The following is a 20,143-nucleotide window of genomic DNA, read 5'->3' as shown; positions in this document are numbered from 1 at the left end:
TTTATGTAGGGAGGGGCCAAACAAGGGTGGGGTAGGCATTGGTCTGGGGAATTCCACAACCCCCCCCAAAAAAAATCTGGGGAGCTGAACACATATACATAGGGGACATGACCCCATATGTCCCACAAACCCTGGAGATCCATCTAGAAAGAAAGTAGGATGGCAGAGTGTTTAATCTGAATATCCCTTCCCTGGCCAGTTCTGTTTCAGCTCTGTTGGGTCCAGTGTGGCAGCTGCAGGGGTTGATGCCAGAATCAGGTCATGTCCTATCAGCTTCATCCCACCTCATCCCACGCATGCTCCCTGGAACTGGCTAGGCAGAAGGGCCTGCCATCCACCAGGGCTGGAGAAGGCAGCCAAAGTGGGGTTCCTTGAGCATCCTAGCAAGGGCTGACTGAGCCTAACTGAAGTGGGCAAATTAATTAAAAGGGGGGAAAAAGGGAAAGGTTGAGGAATCTAAGAAAGTCCCCTTAGTTCAGGGTACAGAAAAGAGTTAAGTGGAAGCAGATTTATTTGTCTCCAAGTCCCTTGAAGCCCCTGGTGGAAAGCAGCCCACCTGCCTTCTTTTGCTTCCTGTCCAGCACTTGGGCCATGTAATTCTCTTGCTGCTTCTGAATCCGAAAGTCTGATATCTGATGCCTGCAACAGAGATGCATGGGATAGACCTGAGAAATCTACTGGGGCAAAAACCCATCAAGGAGTTTGGAGAGTCAGTGTCCCCCACCCTTGTCCTTCAACAACTAGGCTTCTCCCTATACATCCAAATCCCTTACCTGATGGAGGATTCAAACTCCTTACCTGAAGATCTGTTTCTGATGGCTGATGACATTCTGTAGTTCCTTAATTTCATTTTCTTTCCCATTAAGAATATCTTCTTGCTTTATAATGTGAGACTCAATTTCTGAAATGAAGGCGAGAGGTTGTCAAATACCTAGACCAGGAAAGAAAGGGAGGTCCCTTGTCCCAGGAACAGAAGAGTGAATGCTTGAAATCTTAGAATTTAATTTCTTTGGAATTACTACCCTCACCTAGGTCTTCTTTCAAAAGTGAAGACACTTCTACATCTCCCCTTGAATGAGTTTACCTAGAAATAACTCAGCTTCTCTGTTTGAGAAGCTTTATGCCCTGCTCACAGAAGTCAGTTTAACATAGAATGATAATCTCAGCTCTTCTCTAGGAGATTCCAGGAAAAACTACACATCTCTAAGTACTATGAAGGTCTAGATCAGGAGATACAGGAAAGAGGTTGTACCCCTGGTACCATGACAGGTAGCAGCTCAGACGGACGTTGGGATGTTAAATCTAAACTCTATCCTTAGTTGGATAGTAGATTATTGAATTTAAAGATGGGAAGAGCCTTAAATAAACTGGCTCACTTAGAAATTCAGAAATTGGTTGTTATAGAAGAGGAAACAGAAACTCCTTGAAGGGAAATGATTTCCCCAAGGCCACAAAAATATTAAATAGTGAAGCTGAGATTTGAATTGGGTCTTTTGATTTCAGATTGTACTGTTACCTTGACTGAAATCATGAAATTCTGCCTTTGTAGTATTTCTTAAAAAATTTTTTTTGGTATCTTCAAGCCAAAATATAGACAAGCTGGGAGATTTACCCAGTCAAAACCTCAGAATTGGAGGGGGATATTAGAGGTTCTTTTCTTCATATTGAACCTCCAGGGAGAGGGGAATCCACTACTTCTCCAGGAATCCCATTCTACTTTTGGACAGATCTAATTGTTAGAAAGGTTTCCTTCCCCCAAAAAGAAATGTTTCTCCTATGTTTCCCCTATATTTGAAGGCAATGATTATTAACCTTCCATCTAAGTCTATTTTCCTCCAGGTTTAACATCCCCAGTGCATTATCTCCAGTACCCTCATTATCCCAGCTATTCCAGCACCCTCATTATCTCAGCCACCAGGATAAATCACTCCAACTTGGTGGATATAATTCACCAAGTTATCATTGCAACATTTGGCAAGCTATGCCTCTTCCATCTATTCTTCTAAAGTCAATTCTTTTAAGCTCAAGAAAGAATTTTACATTTAGTCCTGTTTGATTTCAAAATCTTATATTAAGTCCATTGTTATGCAAACTCTAATGAGCTCTTTTCTGAAATATGCTCTCATCCAATATGATTACTATCCCTTGTCCTACCTTTGTGTCATCTGTAAACGTAATCAACGTGCCTTCATTACTTTCATCAAAGTCATTGATTTAAAAAAAATGTTAAACACTCTAGTCTCCTCTCTGAGACAGTTAAGATTTCTCAACCATTTCAGGAGAATTCTGAATCAATCCACTAATGCCGCCTCTACAGAGCCTGTGATTTAATCATCTAACCCATGGCTCCCTACCTTGTTAAACAAGAATTGTATAACATGATGATGAGGATGAATAGAAAATTCATTTCCTAATTCCCAGTCAAAACCCACTTTGGCAAAACTCTTTCCACTAATGTAAACTGTAATGAGGCATTGTTTTGGGAGGTCCCCATAATGACTAAATCTATTCCAGGCATCAATAAGCATTAATGAAACTCCAATGTACTAAGCACTCCAGTGAAATGTTAAATGACCATTGTGATCACTTTCTTCCAGACCTAACCTCTTTCCTGAATGCTAGTTCATCAGCTGCTCACTAGTCACATGGACCCAGCTGCCCCACCAGCTTTTCATACTCAAACAGGACAAAAAGTGATTTCGTGTTCCTCCTGAAATCTGCCTCTTCTCCAATCCTTAATTCAGTCCAATTCAACAAATTTGATTAAGTATTTGCTTTCTGAAGGATTCTACAGAAGATGCTGGGAATACAAAAACAAAAACGAAAGTCCCTGTCCTCAAAGAGCTTATATTCTCCTGGGAGTGAGAATCTGTAAGGCCACCATTTGATGAGGGATAGATAGCTCTAACAACAATGGTAGCATCTCTGTCTTGTCTCTGTTTAAGCAGAGCCTTGAACAAAGATATGACAAAGAGAAGGAGGGAGGGAGGGAGGGAGGACAGGTATGGAGATCAGCTTGTATAGAAGCACAGTGAGGAAGTGGAGGCTTGTGTTTGGAGATTAGTTAGGAATTCAGGTGAGTTTAAGTGTTTAGGAAGGGGAACTGGTAATATGAAAGAGAATTACAGCCAGATGACAGGGGGCCTTTAAATATCAGTTTAAGTAGTTTATATTTTTATATTTTATTCTAGAGGCAAGTCATTAAAAATTTATGAGTAGCAAACAATGATCCAAGACATTTCCAAAAGACTTGTGAGGGAAAATCTTAACTATATCCAGAGAAAGAACTGATGGAGTCTGAATGTATTTTGTGTTCACTTTTTTTCATAATTTTTTCTTTTTGTTCTGTTTCTTCTTTCAAAACATGACTAAAGTAGAAATATGTTTAACTTGATTGCTATACTATATTAGATTACTTGTCATCTTGTGGAGAGGAAGGGGGAGGGAGAAAAATTTGGAACTCAAAATCTTATAAAAATGAAATGTTGAAAACTATCTTTACATGTAATTAGAAAAAACAAAAACACTATTTACAAAAAAAGTATGAGAAATTTAGAGGTTATTTTGGCAATCTTGGTAAAAGTTGATAAAGGTCTACTAAGTCTAAAAGTCTGGGTCTGGGTCTGGGTGGCTAAGTCAGTGGAGGGAAGGAAATGAATGGAAGAGGCATGTATTCTGGCAAATTAATAGTTTCAACAACTGATTGGAGACCTGAATTCAAATTCTGCCTCAGACACTAGAGTGACAAGTCATTTAACCTCTGTTTGCCTTAATCCAACTAGAGAAGCAAATGGCAAACCACTTCAATTTTGTTTCAAGAAAACCCCATGGTGTGCTATATAGTGCATGGACTCACAATGAGTTGGACACAATGAACTAAATAATGACAGGTTCCAATCCCATTTTAGTAGCTATGTGACCCTCAAATACTCCAAGTTGCAATTTTCTTCTTTGTAAAATGGAGCTAATAATAGCTTCTACTTCACAGAATTGTTCCTAGATATGCAATAATGAAAAAGTGCTTCATTAAAGTACCAGATTAATGTCACTGTTTTATGATTCTCAAATCCCTGAATGATCCTGGTCTGTCTCCCCCCACTTTCCTCCCCTTCCTCCCTCCCCTCTGGATACTGTCCAGGTAAGAATAGCCTTACTTATGGCAAAAATATCATCTGCAAACAAGGGTCCTCCTAGACCTTCCCCTATTTCCAAGGACTCCCTTCTGTTCTATGTGGACTTTCCTTGTACAGGGAACTCTTCTTTGATCTGGACTCTTATGTGACATATTATTCATGCTGGTGGCCAACAGATCTCGGTTTTATGCTTCACTTGCTATTAATACTCAGGAGATAAATACTTTTAAGGAATCTTGCATTTTGACTTGGGCATGGGAGACCTCCCTTATTAGAGAAGTCTTTTAGATTGGTATTTTGCTTTAATGAAGCAAAGAATAAGCACAGTGGATCTTTTTTTTATCATTTCAGTTAACTGTGGGATGCTAAAGATATGAGTTGCTATAGAATGTCATTTCTCAAACCTTCCTTAGGATGTCCTTTGTGCATGTGTACTCATCAAGACTTTGTAGAGTTAGTAAAGCAGGCTCCAGAGGGAAGTATTTATCAATATTTTGAGTACTATTCCTTTTCTTAATGTAGCCTAAGGTCAATTTAGCATTTTAAAATATTTTATCCCCCTCAATTACATGTAAAAACAAATTTTTACACTCATTGGTTTTTTTTTTTGAATTCCAAATTCTATCCCTACTTTCCATCCCACCTTCCTGAGACAATAAGTAATCTAATATAGGTTAGACATGTGAAATCATATAAAACATTTCTATATTAGTCATTCTGTGGAAGAAAACCTGAACTAAAAAAAGGGGGAAAAAGTGAAAAAGAGTGTGCTTCCATCTGCATTCAGGCTCCATCAGTTCTTTCTCTGGATAGCATTTTTCATCATGAGCCCTTTGAGATTATCTTGGATCATTGTATTGCTGAGAATAGCTAAGTCATTCACAGTTGTTCATCTTACAGTATTACTGTTATTGTGTACATTCCCATTTGCTTTTTCTAACATATTAATTTTCAATATAAATAACAGTTTATACTTTTCTCTAGCTATTTGTCTTATCTGGTCTCTATTTTTTCTTCAGTTCTCTTGTGACCTTCCTTACCATTGCATTTGGTGATAAGCTTGTCCTTTTTGGTGGACTCTGTCAGAACTTTGTTCTTGACACTGGATAGCCTAAATTGAACAGAAAAGATGTCTGAGTAAGTGGGGAGACAGATTGTCTCTGAGTACTCCTCTTTACTTCATTTCTCTCTTTCCTACAGGTTCCACTTACGCCTTTTCAAAAGCCTGCTTTTCTCTTTCCAGTTGCTTGGACAGTACCTCCACCTCTCCAAGAGCAAACTGCAGTTTCTCTGTCTCTTTAGCCAACAGGCCCTTGGTCTGGGCATGGGCTGCCTTTTCCTCCTGTAATCACACAAATCTCTCCATTAGCATACCATCCTGCTGCTCCCCCCCCCCCAAAAAAAAAGATGAAGCTAACTCTGGCACCTTGCCTGTAACCCTGGAGATATCAGAGCATCTCCTGTCAGGGGGAGGGCTCTTGTTGCCCTGTCCCCTTGGGCAAAAGAAATCAAAGATCCAGTCCTCTTTTCTTCCCATTTCTCCTCATTCTGACATTCTCATGCTCCCACCCCCAGGAATGAGAAGTAGAGGGAAGGACCTTTTTACCTCCAACTTCTTTACCACAGCTTCGTATTCTTCTTTACTCACAAATTTCTCTTCCTGGATGGCCATCTGCAATGCAACCACAGGATTAAAGTCTGAGGACTATAAAGGTCTAAGAGGTCAAGGAGTTTGTAAAGAGGAGAAAAGGGAACAAGGGGATGTTAGGTGGGCACAGCTAGTGAATGGTTTAGGAATACAGGATGTTAAGTGGGCACAGCTAAGTGAATGGTTTGGGAAGATTAACAGAAATCCCTTATAATTTACAATTCCCCCCATCCTTTTTGGGTCATAGCTTGGGCTGATTGAAAAGATTTGCCATTGAAATGGCAGTACATAATAATGCCTGGAGATTATAGTTTTTAGCTTGTAGAAATATATATATTTGGTCTATAATTATCTAAGTATATGGGTTGTATAGATATATTTATATAGTGTAATATTTTCTTCCCTGAAAGAATGTATAAATTCGATGAAGGTAGAGGGTATTTATTTCCCCCCCTCCCTTTGTATCCTACTATCTTAAGTTAAAATTGCTTGCTGATTAAATGAAAAAAAAGTCTTTTCATCTGTTTGCATAACAAGCTTTTTGTAGAGGGAGGAGCACTGGATACAGAGATCTAAGAACCTGGGTCTGAATGACAATTCTGTTTTTTATTACCTGTTGAACTTTGGGGAAATCACTTCACTTTTGCAGAGCCCTCAATTTCCTCACCTATAAAATTGGATTAGATTTCCAAGATCATTCTCATCTCTAAATTCTTACGTGATCCTCAAAATACCTTCAAAGCAGAAAGCATAGCAAGCACAACTTTTTTTTTTAGGTTTTTGCAAGGCAAATGGGGTTAAGTGGCTTGTCCAAGGCCACACAGCTAGGTCATTATTAAGTGTCTGAGGTCGGATTTGAACTCAGGTCCTCCTGACTCCAGGGCAAGTATTCTATCCACTGCGCCACCTAGCCGCACCCAAGCCAATAGATAAAAAGTGATTAGCCAAGACAACTGGGTCTTGGACCAGGAAATTAGAAGGGAAAGGAGGGAGCAGCTAGGTAGCACAGTAGATAGAGCACTGGTCCTGGAGTCAGGAGGATCTGAGTTCAAATATGACCTCAGACACTTAATAATGACCTAGCTGTGTGACCTTGGGCAAGTCACTTAACCCCATTGCCCTGCAAAATAAAAAAAAAAACAAACAAAGGATAAGAGGGCCATGGAAATAAATGGAAAATTTTTGGAAGAGGTAATTTGGGGAGGAGAGATTTGGGAATGAGAGGAGCAATGAGAAGCACTTTACATTTCAGGCTTGTGATGCTCATGATGGGAATAAGCAAGATCACCAAGGAGATTATAGTTTATTTGCCAAGAGCTGTTATACAAGATAAATAAATTGTATGAAGAACTTGAGGAGAACCTTCAATCAAAGTCAGTAGATACTCAGTAGACTTTGGTGAGGTTTGAGATTAAGAAATGAAAAGAGATCAAGGGCTTATAGACTACTCAGAAGCCCATGCCTATCTAGATCGTGAATACTTTTCCTCCAGAAGAGAACTGGGGTGGGGGGGGTAGAGTTGAAAGGTTAGTGTCAAAGTCAGGATGAGTCCCAAACAATATCACAAAAAAATGAAATTTAATTTTCATTGATAGGAAATGACTGGTCATCAGTATGGAATCACAACATCTGAACTCTTAATAATATCATAGTACCTGATGTATAAGGAATTTAAGAAAATGAAATCTTTATAATCAACTGGACCTCACCAAATACAAGAAGAAGTTCTGGAGAAGACACAGTTTTAAAGGCACTAAGAGAATAATTTTTTAAATATCTTTAAAATGAGGAGAAAAAAAATCAAAGACTTATGATCCAAAAAAGATGGAGAAGACATCAGCAATTACTAACTCTTATGTCTATATTCCAGGCAGCTAAGTGGCATAGCAGACAGAATGCCAGGCCTGGAGTCTGGAAGACTCATCTTCCTAAATTAAAATTTAGCCTGAAGACATTTACTAGCTACGTGTACCTGGGCAAGTTACTTCAATCTGTTTGCCTCAGTTTCCTCATCTGTAAAATGAATTGGAGAAGGAAATGACAAACCACTCCATTATCTTTGCCAAAAAACTTCCAAATGGGGTCACAAAGAGTTGGACACAACTGAAAACAACTTAACAATGACAACAATGTCTACATTTTAGCCTTTATAAAAACTGTGAGAATGTTTCCATATCCAGGATATTCTTGAATATGATAAGGCATGTACTTTAGTGGAGTTGTGAACTGATCCAATTAGTGTGGAGAGCAATTTGGAACTATGCCCAAAGGGCAAACCCTTTGATCTAACAATTACCTCTTCTTGGCCTATATCCCAAAGAGAACACAAAAAGGAAAAAAAGACCCACATGTACAAAAATATTTATAACAGCTTTTTGGTAGTGGCAAAGAATTGGAAATTGAAGGAAAGCCCATCAATTGGCAAGTGGCTGAATAAGCTATGATATGTGAATGTTATGGAGTAATATTGTTCTGTAAGAAATCATGAATAGTCTGACCTCAGAAAAGTATGGAAAGCCTTGCATGAACTGATATTGAGTGAAGTGAGCAGAACCAGGATTACAGTGTATCCATTAACAGGAACACTGTGAGATGATCAACTATGATGGATGCAACTGCTCTAAGCAGTTCAGTAATCAAGGACAGTCCTGAGAGACCTGTCAAGGAAAATGCCATCCCTATTCAAAAAAACCCAAAAATCCAACAAAAAACTGAAGGATTCTGAATGCAGAGCAAACTGTACTATGTTCACTTCTTAAAACTTTTATGCTTTTGCTTTCTCATGGCTCTTCCCCCGTTTTATTTTTTCATAACATGAAATGGAAATATGGAAATATATTAAAATAACCTGTAGCAGGTTGTTTGCTGCCATGGGGAGGGGAAAGGAAGGGACAGTGATAGAAAAATGTGGAACTCCAAAGCTTGTAAAAGAATGAATGTTGAAAACTACCTCTGCATATAATTGGAAAATAAAAAAAAACAAACATGATAATGCAATAGGTAGGCTTTTCACATGTTTTTCCATAGCAGACCACTGCTCCACAATCATACAATTAAGAGTTGCAGATGTAAAGAATACAAGATATTCACTGTTTATTTAAGCGTTTGATTTCGAAGAGCAAAATGTAGCATTAAGCCCTCCCCATTAAGTATCTCCTATGCATATGTTAAGATTGGAGAAACCAGTAAAATTACTTTTCATTTAATGATCCTGATTATTTCAAGTGAGGCACAAAACAAGAAACTATGCTTGACTATGTCATTGAGGAGAGATCTCAACCAAAGAACTAGTTAAAGGGGGATTCTCTGTCAATGAGGAGACATTCCAGTCTGCAAATGGTCCTAATTCTCTGAAGTACCATCATAAATGAGATCCAGTGCCATTAAAAAAAAAAAAAAGACTGTGGTTAAGTAATTTGCACAGAAAAATCCAAGGAGATTCTCTAGGATAGAAAATATTTATTGGCAGAAATGACAAAAGAGAATATTTCAGAGAAACCTGGGAAGATTTGTGTGAACTAATAAGGATTGAAAGGAAGAGAACCAGAAAAATAATTATGCAATTACACAATTGAGTAAACAACTTGGAAAGGCTTAAGAACTCTGTTCAATAAAATGACCAACCACAGTTCCAGAGGACTAATGATAAAGTTTGCTACCCATCTCTTGGAAGGTAATAAGACTCAGGGGGCAGAATGAGTGATCTGGTTTTGGACATAGCCAATGTGGGAATTGAATTTATTTTTCTTGATTTTGCATTATTTGTTTTTTCTTTTTTCTCATGGGGGTGTGTACAAGTGAAAGAAGGAAATCAAACTATTATTTAATTTTAAAATGTTTGTTTCAAAAAAAGAAAATGTATATTGGCCAAATTAGAATGGATGGGCAGCTCCCAAATTAGTTTATCTTGAATGAATACTGCTAATAGTCTTATGAAATAGAGGTGAACAAGAAGGTTGAAAGGTGGAATGCATTAGGAAAATTATGCAGCACTTTCAATTATCCCCAGCAGCTCCTTGAAACAAGTCTGTCTTTTCAATATGAATATTCTTACATTCATACAGACAACTCCTGGAAATAACTTGCCAGTGCTCAGCAGGTGTTAATTTGCATTGGTGGAGGAAATTTCCTCATGGGGAGTTGCCTTTACTAATGAGAGAATGGGTCGTTTGTGTGTTTGTGTGTGTGTATACGAACTTGGAAGGGACCTTAAAAAAGCTCATCGTCTACCCCCCAGCCCCACCAAAAGTACCCACGTAGGTATCTTCAAGTTTTTACTCAAAGAAACTTCTAGTGATGAACTCACTAGCTACCCAAGGCAGCTCATTCTACTTCTGAAAAACTCTTACTTCTAAAAATTTTTTCTTATATTAAGAATAAAATTTCCTTCCTGTAACTCTAACCTTATCCCTACCCCCACACACCTCCCCTTTGCTCCTGGTTCTGACAGTTGTGTCCAAGGTCAACAAAACTAATCCCCTTCCTGCATGATAGCTTTTCAAATACTCAGGCTCACTGCGTATTGCTAAGAATGATTTTTCAGGGGAATAAGTGGGATAAATATCATTGAACCAGAGTAGACAAGTTGACATTGAAGCTGGGAAGACTCCTGGGTTCAAGACCTACTTCTGACACATACCGGCAAGTCACTTAAATTTTCCAGTGTTCTGGAGACAGACAGAGTTAATCTGTAGGCATATGTAGGCATATCACATCAACCAACTGCTTTTTGGACATCTCAAACTCAACATGTCCAAAATAGAACTCATTATCAGAATTCCCCAAACCTTCCTTCTCCCCAACTTCCCTATTATTATTGAGGGCTTCACCATTCTTCCAGTCATATGGACCCACACAGTGTCATCAGTTCCTCACTTGCACTTGTAACACACATCCAGTCCATTTGCAAATCTTGTAGTTTATATTCTATCCATAAGCTACAAGATTTCTTAGACTATCAGCTTTTGCCTTCCCTGCTTCCCCTCTCTACTCCAATCCATCCTTCCCTCTATTTACAAGGTGATTAAAAAAAACCCCCAACATAGGTCTGGATCCTGTCATTCTCCCCCCCCCCCCACCCCCTTAAAAAAACCCCTACTCCAACGGCTCCCAATTGCCTTACGATTAAAAATAAAGTTCTGTTTTGGCATTCAAAGCTCTCCATAATCTAATTTCTTCCTACCTCTTTTGTCTCACATTCTTACTCCTCTCCAGTTCTAAGATCAAGACACTGGCTGTGACCCATTTCTGGAGGGTTTTGCCCCCTTCACACCCCTGACCCCTTTAATTTTTTTTTTTGGCTTCTGTAAATTCAGCTCTAATTTCACCGTCTGCAAGAGGTCTTTCAGGTGACCCAGCCACTGAGGCACTTAACCGAGATTCCCTCCCAGGTGTGTGTGTATATTAGTAGTCGCTGCCTCCCCCCCAATAAACTGAGCTCCAGGAGGGCAGAAATTGCGTTTTTGTCCTTCTTCGTATCCTCAAAGACACAGGGTCTTCCCTCACAAGGCCGGGGCTTTTACTCCGCTAGCTGACCGGCGGACCCCGAACTTTAATCGAGAGGTTTCAGCCAGGGGGGGCTGAATGAAGCCGCTGCCCTGCGCCGTGCCCAACTGGCCCGGGAGGCGCAAAGCATGCCGGGCAGTGCGCGTCTCCGGAGAAGACGGGGCAGTGGGCAGAGTCGGGGCACCGCGCCCGGGCAGGCGTCCGGGCTCCACTATAAATACGGGGGTGGCGGGCGATGAGCCCGGGCTGAATTCGGGGTGTAGAGGGCTTGCGGGCGGAGGGGGGCGCACACCGGGGCGCTGGGTGGGTCCCTTGCCGCAGTGCCAGAGGCTGGTTCCTTCCAGGCAAAGATTGTCAGGTAGTTGCCTAGACGACGAGAGGTTCGGCGGTTAGCCCCGCCCCCGCCGAGCCCCGCGTGCCCGCCCCCGCGCCGCCGCAGTCGGGCCTCGCCCCGCCCCTTCCGTTGTGACGTCCGGGGAGCCCCGCCCCCTTCCGGTCAGGGTCCGCACCGTGCTTTTCAGCCGGTGGATCACTTGCTCCTGAGATCCAATGACTTCCCGAAGTTGCTGGAAGGCGAAATACGCCGTATTCTCGTCCTCCGGGAAATTCTTGGAAGCTTCCGCCATTTTCCACCCCTCTCTCCAGTTCGTTAGAAATGGCGGCCTCTTACTCCCCCCGTCCTCCCTGGGCCAATGAAAGAGCTGCACGGCGATAGCATCCGGGGCGGGTCCTCTGCCCCACCCGCAGACCTGGGAGCGCCATGTGCTCGGAGAAGTCTCGCGAGAGGAGCTTATTTAAAGGCCCGGAGCGCGCCAGCACAGACATGCGCAGTGAGTGACGGCCAGCGCCGACCCCGCCTCCCTAGGCCGCCGCCTCCTTCCGACCCTGCTTGCTCGAAACGCCGCTTCCAGACAGTCTCCAAACCTTTTTTTTTTTTGGGGGGGTTCTCTGAGGAAGAGAAAAGAGCTCAGTACACCCCAGGAGACTCCCAGTCTGCAGTAACGGCAAGGGGCTACAGGGGGAGAACTGACGCCGGGCTTGGGCCTCCGAGCTGGGAGTGATGGTTGAGCAATCCTCCCCAGTGGGCTGAATGAGGCAGATGATTTGGGAAAGATAACCAGAAGTCTCAAACTAATCTTCGAGAGCTCTAGTTCAACCTGTGTATATTGTTGCCACTAACAGAAACTTGAAAATGTTCAGAATTATCAAAAGATCTTACTGTCCTGCAGATAGCGCAGGACCACCAGGCTTTGTCCTAGAGCCATAAATGATCTGGGAGCATTCGTCCTCTCTGCTTCTCAATCTCCCCTTCCTCAACTTTTTTTTTTTTTTTTGTTTAGGTTTTTGCAAGGCAATGGGGTTAAGCGGCTTGCCCAAGGCCACACAGCTAGGTAATTAAGTGTCTGAGGTCGGATTTGAACTCAGGGACACCTGACTCCAAGGCCACTACGCCACCTACCAGCACCCAGATCACCTTTCCGTGGTGGCCTCCTCATCCTACCTTTCCCACAATTAATGACACGAAGGGCTGGATTCTTTGGGGCACAAGCTGCAGCCCTTTTCTAGCTCAGCTGCAGACCTGTCCTCTGCCTGCCACTGCTCACCTCACCTCCCAACTGCCTTAAACATAACATTTTCTAGTTCTGAACCACATGTAAAGCTACATGCACCCCAGTGAGCTCTAATGTGGATTTTTTTTTAACTGATGAAGATAAAAGTTATAACAATCAGAGGAGGTACACAAGAAAAGTGGGTCACAGTAGATTGACAAAAGAACTGACTAAAAACATCAGAATTTTTCAACTTGTAAAATTTAAAAGTTAACTAAAATCTAAAAAGATGAAATTCCATCTTGTCTAGTTTTAACTAAGGTTCAATTCAACATGAAATACTAGGATGAAAAAACATTGTTTAGGTTACATAATATAATAGGTAACAATTCTTTTTTCAGATTGCAGCTAATTTGTCTACTAAATATAAACAGCTGACACTACATTCAAGCCCCTTTACACAATCCTGGTTCACAGAACCAATTTAACCACTTCTCTACAATGCTATATAACTCACTTGCTTTCTGTTGCCTTTTGTTGAATCTTTTCCCCATTGCCTTGACTTTGCTTATGCTAGATTTACTGCCATTTCTGTGTGTTTTAGTCCCTTGTATTAATATCCATCTCAGTTTCCTCCATGAAGTCTTCCTGACAAAGACCACCATAAGATTGTCCTCTGAAAAATACATATACCTTGAGAACTCTGTTGGTCAAAGAATCTTGGGTTAAATAGACTGTTGTCTGATCCATTGTGGCATAGCTATATGCTTATCAGTACTTAACCATTTTCAACCTCTAAATGGTCTGATTGTTTCATGTGTATACTTGCCTTTCCAAGTTGAAAGTGACTGTTTGACCCTTCTCAAATGTCTCCTTTCACTTTGCCAGGCTATCCTTTGCTCTTAGGTTATTTTCCCATCTATCATACAACTATTTATACTCCTTTCCTTATACCCAGATTATACTGTCAGAACTTTTAGAACAAGACTTGCATTTTGTCTTGTAACTTCAGTTTTATTACAGTGCTTTATACACAAGACACTACATACTTGTTTTGTGAACTTTAATTCCATGAAATGGTATGGGCAAGAAAGATGGGGCCTCTGTTAGCAAAAGGATCCTGGGTCAAATAGACAATTTGTGTTTGACTCAGCAAGTCAATACCTATACCTGTTAGTACTCAATTCAAAATGGGACTAGAAATATTTACCCAGTCATTTATAGCTCCTAAAGGTTATCTGAAACCCCACTGTTCAAAAGGTATGCAGAAGAGTGTACTAGGTTTTGATAGGAAATATAACTTGAGGTCTTTATTGGCAAAAGGATTCTGGGTCAGAGAGACAATCTGTTGCCTGGCGCAGCACATCAGTACCTCATTGCTTATTGACATTTAATATCTCGTGTCTTGTATTGGTCTCTGTACATTGTGAATATCCTTGCCTCCCAAACAAGATAACGATCTCCTTGAAGGCAGAGGCATTGTCTTCCATTTTAACTTGTGTCTCCTTTCCACAGTGATAAGGTACAAGACTGAGCAAATAGAAGGGGTTAAAAAATATCTATTGATTGATTTAGACAAATTCTATGAAGAAGCATGCAATTCTGCACTACTCGTATAATCCACTTCTCATTCCAGATCAAGAAGAATATAATATATAGTACACCTTCCAGTATTCCAGTACATACAACCTACCTAGTATGTCTTTTTTGTATATCTCCCCTATCTGATATTTTGTGCCATATGGCCTCCACTCAGGTCTTATTCTTTCTGATGCTTCATTTCAATTTGGAGGTGACTCTGGGTTCCTGAGAGATATGTCAGTAGAATCAATGTTTTGGCAGTTTCTACCAAACTAGAAAGGTCCTGAGGGATGGTCCAATGATAGCAAGCATCTGCTATCCAAGAAATAGTATAAGTAAGGAGAAGTCAGAAGACCAACCACACTAGATAAAGAATTTTTTGGTCCATGGTGACCTTCAAAACTGTAAAGAGAGAAAACTGTCTTCAGACTGGTATGGTTCCCCTTATACAGTTGACAGTAGAATAGTAGAGGAATCAAAGGTGTTAAAAATCATACAGTTCTTAGTATCACATTGATTTAATATGATTAAAACAATTAAATGAGAGACCTTTATCTAAAACCAATAAGCATTGGTGGGGCAGCTAGGTGGCATAGTGGATAAAGCACTGGCCCTGGAGTCAGGAGTACTTGGGTTCAAATCCGGTCTCAGACACTTAATAATTACCTAGCTGTGTGGTCTTGGGCGAGCCACTTAACCCCGTTTGCCTTGCAAAAACCTAAAAAAAAAAATGGTAACTTTAAAAAAAAATAAAATAAAACCAATAAGCTGATACCCTATTAGCAGAATGAACCTGTTCCAAATGGACATTCTTAACACAAATGAAGCAGGAAGAAATGAAATTGCAGTTTAATGGAAGGATTGCTTGGGAGACCACACAAATGAAGGAGCTGGTATAGTTGGTTCATCATGTACTCTAATACCCCCAAAATATTTCATTTGTTCCTGACACTCTTCTTTCCTTCAAGTGTTTATGATGAATTTAGTAAATAGACTACCCAAGGAGAAATTATGACCCATGTGTCACCATTTATTTGTTGCAGAAAATGAAATAAAAAAAATCTACAGATGATTTTTGATAAGATCCTCCAAATGAAATAGGATCATGTATCTAGTTCTGAGATTCAAGGTTCCCAGAGGTGCATTTCCCCTAACCATATTTTACAGATGAGGAAACTGAGGCCCAAAAATTTTTGCCACAAGGCTCACTTGCCTAAGGTAATATGGCACGTAAGCAACAGACATTGGATTTTTACCTAGGTCCTCTGAATCCAGGATCATACTCTGTGCCACACTGCTTCTCCTAAATTAATAAAATTAAATACCTTTAATATCAGTGGCTTCAATGTGTTGGTAGGAACAAAAGCTAAGATCAATGAAAAATATCACTTGAAATCAAGAAAAAAAGCCAAATGCTTATTTACTCAAAACCTTTATTTGTGGTAGGCGGCCAATGGCATACCACAATATGTAGACATCATGAATATTTTCTTTGAAAGGAATGCCAGAAAGTGCTGGATGATGGTGATTATTGAATAAGATTACCAAAAAACAAAATCTATCCATACAAAGAAAATAATCAGTTTTTTACAGAATCAAATAAAATCTATGGATCTAGAGCTGGAAAAGACACCTTCAGAGGTTATTTAGTCCGAATTTCTATTTTATGGATAGTTAAATGACCCCTCTCTCTCTCTCTTTCTCTCTCTCTCTCTCTCTTTCACACACACACACACACACACACATACATAGACATACATACACATGCACACGCAGTATGTTCATCATGGCTGGGATTTGAACCCATTTCCCTTGAATCCAAAGCCAGGACTTTTTGTACCTCACTGTTTCCTAAATATCTACTTGGTCAGAGCAAAAATTAAGAATGTATTAGTAGAAAGGATAAAGATGAGAAGACTCTGGATAGTTACACAGTAACATCAACTCAAACTGTTTAAGCAAGATGTTAATACAAAGAATTAGGAAGGAAATGGACAGAAGTGTCACTACCACCATATCATAGAGAAGTAAAATAATACAGACAAGAGGGGACTGAAGAAGCTCCAACATCATGTAAAGAAGCAGTTTGCCTTTACTAATTACAGAGATGGGGTAGGCAAAGACAGATAGGTAATAGGTTAGAGTACAAACTGAATTTACAAAACATTAAAAACAATATCAAAATAGCAAACAACAGGAGATGGAAAAGACAGCTAACCCATATGATTCAAGGAGCACATATAGATGAAGCTGGAAGAAAAGCAAATAGGTATGAAATATGTCCCTGTGGTTCTACATAGATCTATTCTAACTAGTTATGTTAATTGAAGCACCCATTCAACCTCTACCACTCAAATACCAAAGTACTTATGAAGTGACCCATTCTAATTTTCAGAACATTCAGTTCTTGGCTGAGATTTTCCACAGTCCAAGTTATTAATTTTCTTTGCTATCCTTTCCTTCAAAGCTATTCCATTTCAGAATAGTTTCAGTTCTTCCAAGTACTCTTATAATTTTTGGTCACTATGACATTTTTCTTCAAGGCTTTAATTAGTTGAAGATATGCTGAGAGGTTCATGAAATCTATATTCCTAAGATTTTTCCCCTTGGGTGCATCATCTCATCTCCAGGACATTTCTCCCCACTATGATATATACCAAGCCACAATGTCCTAATTGGAAAATGAGTTAAGGCCTGAAACGAAGACATGAGCAGAACCTACTTAGTTGTCTGACAAAACAAAACTAAACCCCCTTTCCTTCAAGGAACTCCAGTACTGCTAAGTTGCTGGGTTCTTCTAGAGCTGGGGGAGGAGGTCTCTTGCCACAGGGCTCAGAGATAACTCTTCTCCATTAGGCTTTGCCTGAGATCTTTCCTCCTAAATCAACTTCAGACTGGGCTTATGCAAGATTTCTTTCTTCTTCTCCTGGGCTTGGGTTGAGACCCCAATTTCCTGGAATAATCTTTGCCTAGACTTTCTCCTGAAACTGAATTTACCTGGAGCCCTTCACTTAAATTTCCTGGCTTTACTACCCTGACATAGCTATTAGATACTAAAAGATTCCAAGGGTCTTCTGTGGATCCTTGGAACATATGGAGGAATCTAAAATGATTCTTTCTAAATCCTATTGATTTTTTTTTTTTTGGAAGGGGAAGGTGGGGAGGAGAGGGTGATGATCTGGACTTCTTTATGTCTTAGTAATCACCAAAATGGCAATGGTATTTAAGATGAAGTCGAGAATAGCTGCTGCTGTACCTGTCCAAAGGTATTCTATAGAAATCAGAGCTGGAGGCTACATAATTTTGAAGGTATTCAAGGAACAAAAATTTAAAAAATCAAGAAAAGATCTTGGACAGTATGGGAGAGTGCAGCAGGCCAATCAGAGTACTTTAAGCTTGGAATCAGGAAACCCTGCATTTAAATCAAGCCTCAGATATCATGTCATCTTAGGTCAGTCAATTTATTCCCATCCCTAAAATGTGAATAATTTCTATAGGATCCATCTACCTTACAGAATGATTATGAGGCTCAAGTAAAATAATAGATTAAAGCATTTTTTAAACTTGAAAAGTACGATGTAGATGTTATAATAAAAAAGTGACTGAGAAGAAACTGCCAGGACAACTACCTCTCTTTTTATCTGTATAAAATATTTACAACAATGGTTTTAGGCAAATAAATAAATAAAACATCCTTTGTAAAAACACAAAAATGGAACTGGTAGGCTTTTTTAAAAGATGATTTTATACCCCAAAACCCATCTTTCACTGCTTAACGGTGTAGAAACTCTTAAGACCTCTCTGCGACTTCCTTTAAAGCTCTCCTCAAACAAAAAGTGCTTTATATACATGTTAAAATCAAACAAGATTCCATGACAGATGCAATCTCAGAGACTATTCTGCTTAGTGATACAAGTATGTATGTATCATCATCACCTAAGGTGAAAAATAATTTATACTCATTGAGGCCACTGACCAATAGAAGAAAGCTAGCTTTGCTTAATGAAAACTGCTGGGCCTCCTCACTAAGAAGCAGACATTTGAAAGTCAAAGGTTTTATTTGAAAGGATTAATTAGCTTAGCCATCTATGCTGAAAAAAGAGATGGCTAAAACATATATGTTAGTCATATTTGACAAGTAGTATATATGGACAATCCATTAAGTTAATCTGTATTTATATGTGTGTGAGCATGACAGGTTACTTTGTAGATGGATCCCAGAGTGGAACAGAAATGCAAATGAACTTGGACCACATTTAAATGGGTTCATCAGCATTTTAAAATAATCTCAAACTACTTTGCTGTCATGAAATAAACTGTCTGAAAAAAAATCCATCTTTTTAAACAGTAGTACTGATCCCCATTTGGCCAATGGACCCAAATGACTCTGGAGGACAAAGTAGGTCTGGTGATTTAGCACAGCCCTATTTCACTTAAATCCAATTCATTGGCATATCATAGCATCACCTCCCTGATGTCATGATTCTCTCACAGAATGAAGTACAAGCAACAACATCAATAAACTGTGCCAGTGAATGATATCATATGGCTATGTATCATGTAACACCCATGATCTCAGAATAATCAAAATGACAGGAATGGTTGGTTTACATAAGTGCAACATATCAAAGATGACTTGCTTATAATCACTATAGAAGGCATTATCAAGGATGTTTATGATCAAAACAAGAGGGTGGATCTATCATACATAGAAAGGAATTCCAGGTACGAACATATTATTTGAAATACATACTTTTAAAAATTAGTTGTCATTTATTTTTAAAGGCTCCATTATCTAACATATTAAAACAAACTTGAAAAAAATTCAGTGATCTGGGTAAATATAGGTTATCTATAAAGACAGACATGAATTACAAAGGATAATGAAAAATAGAAGGGTTGTGATATGTACTTATGAAGGAAATATCCAAAACCAATGAAGATCCCAAATACATTATAATACCATATTCTATCCTCTGGGCAATCATTTCAACTCAGTTGACTTTCTGCTTTCTAATTACTTACCTGGGCCAAAAAACTTAGCACTGATCTCCTGTAGCCTGTGTGACCAGGGCAGAGTGAAGAGCAAGGAAGAAACCTATTTCCGTATCCCCTGCACGCCAGTGTGGTCATACAGTCTATATCTAGTCTGATGGGAGGGAAGAGGGTATTTCACAGACACCCAACTAAATGCATCATAACACAGATCTTTAGCAACCAATCACGGATCCAGGCAACATAACATCACAAAGCAAGGATATGATGTAATAATGATACCCAAGGTTGACTGTGTGTTTTAGCTATACAGGGGTGTATATCTTGAGGCAGCCATGGTTTAAGAAAAAGAGTATCTGATATGAGGCTAAATCTTGGCATTGCTGCTTAATAATTGTATGACCACAGACAAATCAGCTAACATTGTGAGGTGCCCCATTTCCTCCTTTATAAAATGGGGATAAAAATATCTGTAATGCCTGCTTCAAGGGCTGTTTGTCATATATCAACAAGCCAACAAAGATTTTTTTAAGTGTTTACTATATGTCAAGCACTATATTCATAAAATAATTGATGTAAAGCATTTTTCAAACATGCTGGTTATAGTAATAGTTGTATCCTCTCTATTAATACTGTAAGGGACTACTCCTAAGGTTGAAGCAGACATTGTCATGCAGAGGTCCATATGCCTCTAGTTACTGATTGAATACTTGTTCTTGTGATGAAAAATC

The 20,143-nt window shown here is 39.6% G+C and overlaps 1 protein-coding gene across 3 annotated transcripts; it reads right to left on the bottom strand.

Annotated features, from left to right (window-relative positions):
- Positions 1-493: 493 nt before the first annotated feature.
- Positions 494-19,640, bottom strand: SPATA24 (spermatogenesis associated 24). 3 transcript variants are annotated; one of them, XM_074212893.1, is made up of 6 exons: positions 19,443-19,640; positions 5,740-5,805; positions 5,345-5,475; positions 5,174-5,244; positions 799-901; positions 494-639 (listed from the first exon to the last, which is right to left on the bottom strand). In XM_074212893.1, exons 1-6 carry the CDS (start codon positions 19,548-19,550, stop codon positions 510-512), a joined length of 609 nt encoding a protein of 202 aa, XP_074068994.1. In that variant the 5' UTR covers positions 19,551-19,640; the 3' UTR covers positions 494-509. The 3 variants fall into 3 exon arrangements, with proteins under 3 accessions (XP_074068994.1, XP_074068993.1, XP_074068995.1); XM_074212892.1 differs by lacking the exon at positions 19,443-19,640 and adding an exon at positions 11,796-11,991; XM_074212894.1 differs by lacking the exon at positions 19,443-19,640 and adding an exon at positions 10,964-11,568.
- Between the last annotated feature and the right edge of the window lie 503 nt (positions 19,641-20,143).

Source organism: Macrotis lagotis, chromosome 1 (assembly GCF_037893015.1).
Source record: "Macrotis lagotis isolate mMagLag1 chromosome 1, bilby.v1.9.chrom.fasta, whole genome shotgun sequence".
Classification (NCBI taxonomy): domain Eukaryota; kingdom Metazoa; phylum Chordata; class Mammalia; order Peramelemorphia; family Peramelidae; genus Macrotis; species Macrotis lagotis.
Note: the sequence above shows the minus strand (reverse complement) of the source record. Positions and strands in the feature narration are given on the sequence as shown.

Bases quoted from the DNA above. Each gene is read 5' to 3' on its own strand.
- SPATA24 (XM_074212892.1), bottom strand. From the start codon at position 11,912: ATGGCGGAAGCTTCCAAGAATTTCCCGGAGGACGAGAATACGGCGTAT. The intron at 902-5,173 runs GTAAGGAAGGTC...CCTTCATTTCAG, and splicing joins GCTTATCACCAAATGCAATG to AAATTGAGTCTCACATTATA. The intron at 640-798 runs GTAAGGAGTTTG...TCTCTGTTGCAG, and splicing joins CATCAGAAACAGATCTTCAG to GCATCAGATATCAGACTTTC.